This window comes from Cyrtonyx montezumae, unplaced genomic scaffold (assembly GCF_038088225.1).
Source record: "Cyrtonyx montezumae isolate F1298 unplaced genomic scaffold, pur_monq_1.0 scaffold_3, whole genome shotgun sequence".
Taxonomy (NCBI): domain Eukaryota; kingdom Metazoa; phylum Chordata; class Aves; order Galliformes; family Odontophoridae; genus Cyrtonyx; species Cyrtonyx montezumae.
In genome coordinates, this window is record NW_027072034.1 from 113,754,339 (window position 1) to 113,765,817 (window position 11,479).

General features: G+C 41.5%; 1 protein-coding gene across 1 annotated transcript in view; it reads left to right on the forward strand.

Moving 5' to 3' along the window:
* LARGE1 (LARGE xylosyl- and glucuronyltransferase 1) overlaps window positions 1-11,235 on the forward strand; it is a 279,675-nt gene extending 268,440 nt beyond the window's left edge. The window contains exons 14-15 of the mRNA XM_065743076.1: window positions 2,551-2,746; window positions 8,019-11,235. Coding sequence (XP_065599148.1) covers window positions 2,551-2,746; window positions 8,019-8,216 — 394 coding nt within the window. The 3' untranslated portion in view covers window positions 8,217-11,235. The remainder of the gene's footprint in view (window positions 1-2,550; window positions 2,747-8,018) is intronic.
* Window positions 11,236-11,479: the final 244 nt, after the last annotated feature.

Below are 11,479 nucleotides of genomic sequence, written 5' to 3' on the forward strand. Positions count from 1 at the left end.
ACTTCTCCCAGGAGTCTGTGAGATTGAGCCTGGCCTTAAAATTAAATGTGTGTTTAAATCTTGGATGAGAAGGATCTGAGTGGGAAAACTAGATTTACTCATTTGTCCTGCTGATGGAAGACCAATACAGACAGTGAATCGTTTCTTACAGTTACATCACTTAGAACAAAGTCAGTTGGAAATGGCACGCGCTTTTATGTTAGTTTCACCTGTAAGAACATTGTGCAATGATGTCTGTGTATTCTCATTTTGCAGTACATTTCACATGATGAACGGTCATTAGCTAATGCCTAGCTCTAGTAGTTTGTATGTGTGCATATATATCCATATGTGGGCACGACACCTGGCACATACTCTCTGTACATACTTGTACATACATACATGTACATACATAATCTTGAACTCACACAATTCCTGACTGATTATTTCATTAAAAACAGTATGTACACCATATTTGACTATCCTGTACTCATTTCCCTTTTTGTCCTGACCTCACCCTCACTCTTTGTCTGCCCCTTTCTCTCCATTCACATCAGTTGCTCTGAAGAGGCAAGTAGAAGATCTCTGGTATTATTTTGTCTGTTACGGTTTGTTCTGATCCTTTCTTTCTGCTTTGTTTTGTTTCTCCAATCTCACTTACCTATTTTCTCTTCATTGTCTGTTCCCCTCAATTTTATTTTTCCTGCTGGTCTACTCTTTTTACTCACAGAGGTTATACCTTAGGTAATGTGTGTGCTTATATTACTATCCCCAGAAAGGGGCAAAAGTATGTGATGTTTTTATGGTTAGTGTCCTGTTCCCCCACTGTGTTAATCAGTGAGAGAGTTTTACTAGAAGAATAGCAGCATTTGCCTGACTCTCTGCAGGAATCTCTCAATTAACCGAAGTTTGCATGAGGCTTTGAAGATCTAAATCACTTCATGAGTGTTTAGTAGTCATTATTATTATAATTAATTTCAAAATGCCAGAGGTAAGATGTTAGAAGATACAGCATCTCCTACAATCGTATATCATTTTAAGCTCTGCATTTTTTCCAGTGTGGATAGATGCCCATTAGTGGCTGCATAAGTTACCACGTTATTTCCTGAAACTGACAAGAAAAGGAATGGGTTTTTTGGAGATGGTTCCAAAGGCCATTACAGACTGTAAGCTTCTTTTAAAGTCTGGCATTGGTTTCTAATAACCTCTGGTTAATTAATTCACTGTCAGTTTTTTGATAGGTTTTGTTTTGTTTTGTGTTGCTTTGTTTTGTTTTGTTTTAATACAGATCTCTTAAATATCTTAAATCAGATACCTGATCCTCAAAACAAATATCTGAAAGTGATGCAATCTGTGTATAATTTTGAAATGCAACTGTAAGTTCCTTGGGACACCACTGCTGTCCCAGTAATTCTGTCCTCTTTCTCTGTTTCTGAGCAAGGAGTCAGTGAATCTGAGCACTTCTCAGTCCAGTGGTAAGCCATGTGAACATAGAGCCAAAGTGAAAACTCTTGGGTTATGATTCTATGTCTCTGTTTTTAGCAGTGGCTTTCAACACTGTGAGAATTTCTGGCTTGAGCCATTGCCTCAGGTCCCAGTTCTGCAAATAGTTAAAGCTTAAATCTCTTCACTTTGAGCACATGAGTCATCCCTGTGAATTTCATGTACCCTGCATTATAAACTGGCAGGATGTTTGTTTTGCCCTTCTGTTACACATCTCAGAACATTGTAATACAGATGGCCTGCTATGCCTTTGTTTCATTATTTAATCTATGAGTCTGCAGAAAGAGCCTGTCTCATTGATTTTTGGAAAGGTGTAAGAAAAGAAAGTGGGTGAGAGAATCATTGACCCTGGCACTAATGGGGTGGATTCCAGCTGTGCTTGGAAGGAACCCGCTGTGGCCTAAACAAAATTAACGAAGTATAGAAGAATCTTTTTCTGTAAATCAAATCTCTTGCCTTACTCAGGATCACATGAGCACTCCCTACAATATAAAAAGTGCAGCAGAAAGCCCTTATGTGGTATTTTACTTATTAATTTAATTATGCACTTTGGCTCCTGCCATAGAAATAACAGTAATTAATAAAACAGAACATCTATCTGGAGCTGCAGGTGTCTCTCATACAAATTATAAAATTACATATAAAACAGATCGTGAATGTCACCGTGGTGTAGAAATAGCTAATTTTCAGGGCCTTAAGAGAGCTGCAGGATTTCATGCTGATTTTAGAGCGCTGATACCGCCACTTGGTTGCTAGGAACATGAAGCAGCACTTTGCAGTGTGGATGAACTGTATGTGTATTCTGTAATTGTTTCTCACATGAGCATTAGGAAGTGTTTTCACACTACCCTTCACCAGCTAGATGTGTTTAAGCACTGAGCACATCGAGGCTGGATGCTGGAAATAGTCCTAAAATTGCCTGATACATCCTGAAAATGACGATGTGAACTGTAAGCTAACGTCCTTATTTTTGAGCTGTTTTATCTAACAAGTAACATTTTGTAGCCTCTCCAAGATGCATCCTATTTAACCGTTTCCCCCTGTCCGTGCCATTTATGTCTGCTTAAGGTATCACGTGTGGACAAAAGGGCACGCGCCAACCAACTTTGCCAAATGGCGAACAGCCACCACCCCCTACCGCGTGGAGTGGGAAGCAGACTTTGAGCCATACGTCGTGGTGAGGAAGGACTGCCCAGAGTATGACAGACGGTTTGTTGGATTTGGCTGGAACAAAGTAGCTCACATCATGGAGCTGGATGCACAGGTGAGGAGATGATGCCTGCATAATTCACCCAGGGAGCCAGAGGCGGGCAGCACGGTTGTTAAATGACATCCACCTTCTGCATTGCTGAAGTGCTCATCTGGCCTCATTAACTGCTTAGTGAGGGTTTTATGAGCAGGAAATGTGCAGTTCAGTCCTTGTTGAGCATTAAGGGGAATTTCCTTATCTAGTAGCATGGCAGAGGGGTTGGAATTGGATGTTCTTTAAGGTCCCTTCCAACCTATGCTGTTCTGTGATTCCTTAGTTCATTTGGCATAAGCTGTTGTCTTGGAGTAGCATGATGCCTCCTGCCCAGCACTTGCTACCAGACCTGTCACCTACGGTGGGATCTATAGACCTGACTGGAAGCTTCTCAGTTAAATAGAGGTTGATGAGTCCCAGCTGCTAATTTAGAATTCAAAAGGCAATACTAAATTGAATCCAACACAAGGACCTTCAATTTCTGTCCTGGTTTTAGAGCGCATCTCTTCAAAGCCAAAGACTTCAAATTTGAGAACTCTGGCTATGCAGCACACTCCAGAGGATCCGAGGTATTTGATCCTTGGGCTACTTGCCTCTTGGATCTGTGGTTTCTGGACAGAATAAGGATGCAGAGAAACCTCAAAAGCCCCAGACTGTCACCAGAGCTCTCAGAGCTGCCAAAGTTCCTGCCACAGTCCCAGATTTTAAGGCTGGCAGTGGTTACGGATCCATGGGAGCTCTCCATGAAATGACAGTTTGCTCATCCCTGCTGTTCTTGGATGTGAAACTAACCAGTATGTTAAACAGCAGGGTCTGGATCATGGCTTTTCCATTTTTTTTGGTGTGGTTTTTGGTTTTTTGTTTGTTTGTTTTAAGTTTGGTTTCAATTCCAGTTTTTGGGCTATTAGCTTTTCATGTTAACTGAAAAGCCATACCTTTTGGCTAGCTGTATGCCACTTTGCTAACTTCTGCTATGACAACAGAGATCTGGGATATGGCAGGTCTTTCTCTGCCCAATTCTTAGCCTACATAAAGCAGAGCAGCACAAGACATACAGCAAGTTATTTGTGTCTTTGGAGTGCAGAATACGACATTTTTCATGCAAGCAGGCATGTGTGTAGAATATTTTCTGCTTCTGTTGCAAAACCACATGATCACTTTCGGTTACATGCCATTTGCCCTCTGTTTGTAAAAAGGCATTCATAACAAATCTTTGCCTGCTTATGTTGAGACAAAAAATGACTACAGACTAAAAAGTGACTACATAGAAGATATTGTCCATTATGTTATCATTAATAATAATTGCTCTGCCATAGCAGTTTAATTTCCCTGTGCACTTTCCAAACAGTAATCAATTAACTATAAGTTGTGGTGAATGCCAGTGTGATGATTTATTATTTGTTAATCTCGGTATCAAAGCTTACATTCCCACTGGCAGCTCTCATCTGGCATTTCTGATTTAACTCTTTTTTGAGAGACATTTGCTTAGCATACAGACTCAAATATAAGAAATTGGAACATTTTTCAAAGTTGATCATAGTGCGTGTATTTTAAATGGCCACTGGGACAGAACTAACTCAACTGGGGAACTGTTTTTCTCAATTTTTCAGCCTCAAAAACACACTGAAAAGAAGTTTCACTTTCTATTAGCCTGTTTTCCCACCAAATCCACCTGGAGGAGACATACTACTTTTCTCAAGGGCAGCTAGAAATACCAAATTCTCTGAGCTAGCCCAAAATATACTACACTACGCTGTTGTTATGTTTTACTTGCAATAAATTTGTATGTGTCCCTAGCTGGGGCTTTATTTAGGCTTTTTCTTCAGGGAGCTTTGATCTCCCAACCACTCCTTCTGTTCCATGTTTTGATGCATCTCCTAAGTTCTGTCTCCTTCCACTGGCTGCTCCTTAGTGTAGGGGGAAGGAATTGTGATAAATGGGGTGACATCCCTTCCTTAAAAAGGAGGGAAAACTGCACTAGGCATTCATAAGGCATTCCTTCAGCTTCAGCATTGGATCAGGTTGCTGCCGGCTATTTGGCTGGCTGTGTTATCAGCAGGCAGAATAGCTCCTCAGTTGAATTATTTCCCAGCTCCTTGCAACTGTAGTGTCTGTCAGAAGGACTACGTGAGACTTCTTACCAAGGGCCTGTGCCACTAACCATCCTTCAAAGCAGCACAACACAGAGATAATCTTCATTATTATTCGAGGGGCACACAGATGTCCACTGAGCTGGATGCTGTAAAAATATGTAGATAATGACAGTCACCATCTGAAGCATTCATAACACTTGACATAGGGACAGAGGTTCCCACAAGTGCTTGCTTTCTCAACAGACATTTTCTTGTGGTAGGGGTGGGCAATTAGGAAACCTTTCCCTACTCTTCCAGTGATTGTGGAACTAGACTGTAAGCATCTTTTTCCAGCCCAGCCCAGCATCTTTCAAAGGGGCTCATTAGCAGCAGACTAGTAATTTTTTTGGAATCCTTTATGTGCCTAAAGGCCTTTCAGGGGTGGAGTATTGCTGTGCTGAACGGTTTGCACTGCAGAGCGTAAACAGTCACCAACTTTCAGGATTACAGACTTGAGATGGAAACAGAATGAGATGCACAACAGAAAAGAATATATGAGGGGGACTTATCTTCCTCTGCAGAATCAGGCCTTGATGTTAAGGTCCTGCAGAGTTATTACACAGTTTGCTGTTTATCGTCTCTCCTCATTCCATCATGGCAGCCTTTGTTTTTGTGTTTGATTTCCTATTAGTTCTAATTTTTTTCCAACTAAAAATGTTCTGCCTGTGAACAGCAGATTATTTTGCTCTTCCTCTGTGCTTGTCATCGCTAACAAGCTCAGTGGGGCTCATTCCCATGTATGACAGATTGTCACTTGGCACAAGTATTTACCACTTTAGCACTGCCTACCAGGAAATAGTCACTCCCTTAATGAGAAAGGAGCAGCCATATAGCTGCAGCTGCACCTAGATATCCAACAGGTGCTGCTGTTTCCTAAGTGTCTATGACACAGCACTGCAGCCTTAGCACCTTCATTTTGGGCTGTGTTCCCCAAACACTTGGTTTTTGGTAGCATCTTAACCTAGCTGTTACCAGTATATTTGGAGCTGATCATATTTTGTTAGGTAAAAGAAGATCTGTAGGTGAAAATTCTAGTGCTCGTTAGCTCAGGCGTGTTCTCTCCCATAAATGTCTTTCTCTGGCAAAGTGTTTTGGAATACTCCATGTCCCTGCACAGACTCCTCAAGTTACAAATGACTGGAATGCGCAAACCAAGTTAAGTTCAGCACAATTTCTTTTAAAGCCAGCATGCTCCAAAGAAGGTCAATGGCTATTCCACTGTCTTAGGCAAAGATGGGTAATAATGCAGTGCAGCAACAGTTGTAAATGGAAACTGGGTGAAGACAAGAGCAAATGTGCTTGTGAAGGTTTTGAAATGTCTTGTCATTTGTATCTCGTGTGAACTCAGGCTTTCTTAAATTTCATATGAAAAAGGTACCTTTTATGAATATTACTGACATCTTCCTAGTGGTTTGAGTACTTTGCTTGGCCCACTTTCTGCCCACTTCCTTGTGAGAGCAGATACTTGGTTCTTGTGCATCCTACAGTAGTCACTGTTAAACTTCACTACAAAGTGCTCTATGTCCAGTTTTACACCAGTGATCTATATATAAAAATTATATTAAGTATAAAAATTGATCAAATCTAACAAGACTTACTGCAACTTAGATGAGCCATCATTTTTAAAAGCCACAAAAAAACATGTCAAAAACTTGGTCTGATATAAATAAAAAGAATTAGTGAAATAATTCTGGAGGAACAGAGGAATTAGCACAATACATTAGACTCTGTGAAGGATAAGTTGATTTATGTAAAACTTTCTCAAAGTATGTGAAATTAGCATGTCCATCTTCACACACAGCCTATAAAAGATACCATATCACAGAATCACAGAATCATAGTGGTTGGAAGGGACCTCTAGAGATCATTGAGTCCAACCCCCTGCCAAAGCAGCTCCCTAGCCCAGGTTGCACAGGTAGGCATCCAGGCGGGTCTTGGATGTCTCCAGAGAAGGAGACCCCACCACCTCTCTGTGCAGCCTGTGCCACTGCTCCATCACTGCACTGGGAAGAAGTTCCCACTCACATTTGTGCAGAACTTCCTATGCCTCAGTTTGTGGCCATTTCCCCTCATCCTGTCACCATGCACTGCTGAGAAGAGTCCAGCCTCGTTTCTTTGCCTCCCGCTCCTTAGATATTTATAGACATGGATCAGATCCCCTGAGTCTGCTTTTCTCAAGTCTGAACAGACCCAGGTCTCTCAGCCTTTCCCCATAAGGGAGGTGTTCCTTTATCATCTGTGTAGCCGTCCACTGGACTCTTTTGAGATCCCTGTCTCTTTTGTACTGGGGAGCCCAGAACTGGGCACAGTACTCCAGGTGAGGCCTCACCAGGGCAGAGTAGATGGGGAAGATCACCTCCCTTGACCTGCTGGATACACTCTTTTTAAAGCACCCCAGGATGCCATTGGCCTTCTAGGCCACGACAGCACATTGCTGGCTCGTGACCAACCAAGAGCCCCCGGTCCCTCTCCTCAGAGCTCCTCTCCAGCAGGTCATCCCCCAACCTGTACCGGTGCATGCAGTTATTCCTCCCTAGCAGCAAGACTCTACACTTGCTCTTGTTAAACCTCATCTGGTTCCTTTCTGCCCAACTCTCCAGCCTGTCCAGGTCTCACTGAATGGCAGCACAGCCTTCCAGCATGTCAGCCATTCCTCCCAGCTATGTATCATCAGCAAAATATTCTCCCATTATTTCAGGTTTCTAAGTAGTCTGAGATAGTTTTGCTGCTCTGATAATCTTAGTATAAAGGCATATACAGGATATGCCTTTTTAAATATTACTTATTCCAGCATCACAAGTGAGACCAATTACAGGAGCAAGAGCATGCTTTTACATAGATATTTGAGGCTCATGCTGTGTGCATTCACAGTTGGTTGCAAGCACACAACTGCAAAATCCGTGCTGCAGACATGGCTTCAGGCATGACTTCAGTACAGTTTCACTATTATTTGGCTTATACAGAGTAAAATATTTTCAGAGACAAAATAGGTCTTTCATACACAGAAAAAAAAGTGTAACTTGAAAAAAGGTTTATTTGACATAGTTATATTGAGTTAGTTGTTTTTGAGGCCTACACTGCGCTTGACTGTGGAGGTATGGGAGAGTTGTGCTGCAGGAGGGCTTGGGATCACCCCTCACAGCAGTGTCTTTCTCCCCCAGGAGTACGAGTTCACGGTGCTGCCCAATGCCTACATGATCCACATGCCGCATGCCCCCAGCTTCGACATCACCAAATTCCGCTCCAACAAGCAATACCGCATCTGTCTCAAGACCCTGAAGGAGGAGTTCCAGCAGGACATGTCACGTCACTACGGCTTCGCAGCTCTCAAATATCTCACGGCAGAGAACAACAGCTAGCACAACGGAACCCGTTCATGGGAAACAGAGACGCCAGAGGAAGGAGCCACTCCACGTTTGGGGCCCAGTCTTCAAACTTCAAACTGAGAAATACTTTCTGTTTTTATACCATACCTGGCAGTTGTAACAGTAGGAATTTGAAGTGACATGTCTTCAGACTACGGTCATTTGCCCCTTTCTCAACAGTCCCAGGCCTTTCAGCTTTAGCATTTGGGAGGTGTCAACAAGAGTGGCCGGCCATGCCATGGGAGGTGGGAATGAGGCACGAGCTGGGAATGCACTCTGTTCTCTTAACTGCAGATCAAAGACAGACCTTCAAAATATAGGATTTGATGTTGCTATTTAATAATTAGACATACTTTTTAACTCTAAAGGAAGATCTTCGGGTCGCTGTCCTGTGAATTTCAAATCTGCACTACTCTGAAAGGGAACTTTGACCTGTGAGCATTCACAGTGGCCCTCTTAACATGGATGACCTTGTTAATGCAGGATGAGCCAAAGGTCTGAATTAGCCTCGAAAATGAAAGGGACACTTATATAATACTGCACTCCAGAGAAGGTGTGTTACTGGTTTAGATGTGTACATGGTATTGGTTGGTCTTTTATTCTCAAATTAGTTACGTTTTATCAGGAAAATCCCCTATGCCCTGCCCTGCCATTCTCCAATCCTAAAAGCTGTTCCTTTCCTTGCCAAGAAAATGTTTCCCTCGTGTTTCTTTGCCATATTCAGTTCCAATGGTCCAGTAAAGGAGCTAAGTAGCTCTGCTAGAAAGTGAACAAAACTTGTCAGTGCAAGGTCTGCTTTCACCAGAGCAACTTGTTCATGCGTGTCTCATAAAATAAAGGCCCTGGTTGTAACTCTTCATCTTTTTTAGGCAAGAATTGGATTTTGCCTACAAGGCATTTTGTGTGGGGGATATTGATTCGTAGACTCATTTCAGTGCATGCTCATCTGTGAAGGCGTCGGGCATTGGGCTTAAAATGGACTTCTTTGCTCAACAGGCAATATAAGCATGGCAACTTATAGCCTGAGTGCTCTCCTCCTGCCTGCTACAAGGTCTAAGAACTACTTCGTTAAAGGAGTATATAAATAAAAGGAACAGAACTGTTAGGAATAAATTCCCCATTCGAGGGAGAAAAGAATGTGTTGGGAATCTGAGTGTGAGTGTTTGCTTAAATGTGGACTTGTCAAGTTCACAACTTCGATACACACAGGAATATTCCGGAGGGTGGAAAGGAAACCTAACAAGCAAAACACAGAAAACAAGACACTGGACTTTTAACATTTTCTTTATTCCTCAGTATTAATGTTGTGTTTACATTGGATAAGGAGATGAGGTTTAATGCACTACCCTTTGCAGGGCTATTTGTAATTTTTTTTGCAATGTTAATAGAGAAAGCAGAAACGACTCAGTGAGAAATGTGTCTCTCTCCCTTCCCCAGATCCCTGTGCAACCACACGTACCAATATCACTGCCTGAGCTGCAAAAATGGATCCACAGTGCGTTATACTCACTTTGTTCCATTTTGTTTTTCAGCCACTGCACCTTCTACTTTCCTCCCCTCTTCATCCCTCTAGAGCTTGGTTTTATTTCTAACCTGACATTTTGTGAGAGCTTTCTGTTACGGTGGAAACCATGCAGTTAAACCAGACATTTAAACTGCAAATATCAGTTCGTCATGCTGTGTATATATAAGAAAAGACAAAAAAAAAAAAAAAAGGCAACATTTTTGACAAGAAATAAAAAGGGGCAGGAGGCTGTGTGTAATTAGTACTTTTTCCCCTGAGAGTGTTGACTGCATAAGAATACATCACTACATAATTTTCCAAAGTGCTTTTCTTTGGTTCTTAATGGCTTTATGTAAAGATTTCCATATAAACCTGTGAAGAGCTGGGAAGAAATGAAACAAGTGCTTAGATTGTCCTGGCTAAGTTATATTTATAAAAAATATATAAATACTTACTCCCCATGTCCTGTATTACTTACCATTCAGGGTCCAGGTCATTGTGTACTGAGAATTAGAAGAACCCTGAGGCACAGTCCTGTCGATTATCTAATATACAGGAAGATATGAAAAGCTAATCCTAGGAGAGGCTGAGCATTTGTGCCTACTCAGAATCTACTGTCAGATTTTCAGTGTGGTCACCATTATATTTCATATATATAAAAATTTTCATTTCTGGTTGTCCATTTCTCCTTGACTTAACAGTGTTGCCCAAGGATGGAATAGATTGCCCTGCAACAGTGTAAACTGTAGTATGGACCTGTATTTATTTTGGGTGTACCGCTATCGATGTGAACATTATTTTCTCCTTGGTCATGAGAAGCAGACTGGGGGACAGGGTAGTAGTTTACTAGTTGCCTATCTGTGTAATCGTGAGACCTCCTGGATAGACTTAGGAGTGTGGGCTGGTGTAACCAGCTCTGAGATTGGCAGTAGGTTCAAATAGTCTTTCTTTCCTTATAGACCTGATTCTGACTTGTGTCTGTCATGTTATGTTTGTCTGTATGCTCCCTAATTCGAGAGATGTGGGGCTTGTGTAATTTTAACACATTTCAGCCAATTGGTTAGTAGCAAAGTAGGCTTACTTACCTGTCTTTTAACTGCCAGAGCTCCTTGAAGAGAATGAAAAAAACACCAACAAAAATCCCCAACTCAGTTACAATACTGACTGTCCACTAGTCCTCTACTACCAGTCCTCTAGATATTTGCTAGCAACTTTGCTACTTAATTCTCCCAAATTCTTCAAGAAATATCAGATAAACTTCATAACTTAATGCCTTTGATTTATTGATTTGTTCCACCATCTTCTCTCTTGAGTCTTCAGTCCGTGACCTCTCTCTCTTTGTTGTTTGAAAAGTATGAGTCTCTCATTTAGATACTGCCCAGACACCATCTCTGGTGAAGACTGAGGCAAATAAATCATTTAGATTCTTGTCAATGTCCTCATTGTCTTTAATTGTTCCCTCTACTTACTGTTTGGGGTGGCCTACTGATTATCACCAGTTTTCTGCTTTTGGTGTACTGAGCAAATGTGTATTTTCAGTGTTAACTCCCTACTACCTTGCTCAAACTCCATCTTAGCTATTACATACCTTCCTTTCAGCTTTAAGAAGCTTTCATTTCCATTCTCTGTGAAGATTTCCTCTTTGGTCTGATTAACTTAAAAAATCTGTGAAATCTCAGAATTACTAGCATTTTGTCCTTTTCTTTCATTTATATAAGGGAATACCATATTTATAAGTCCCTTCCACTTTTAA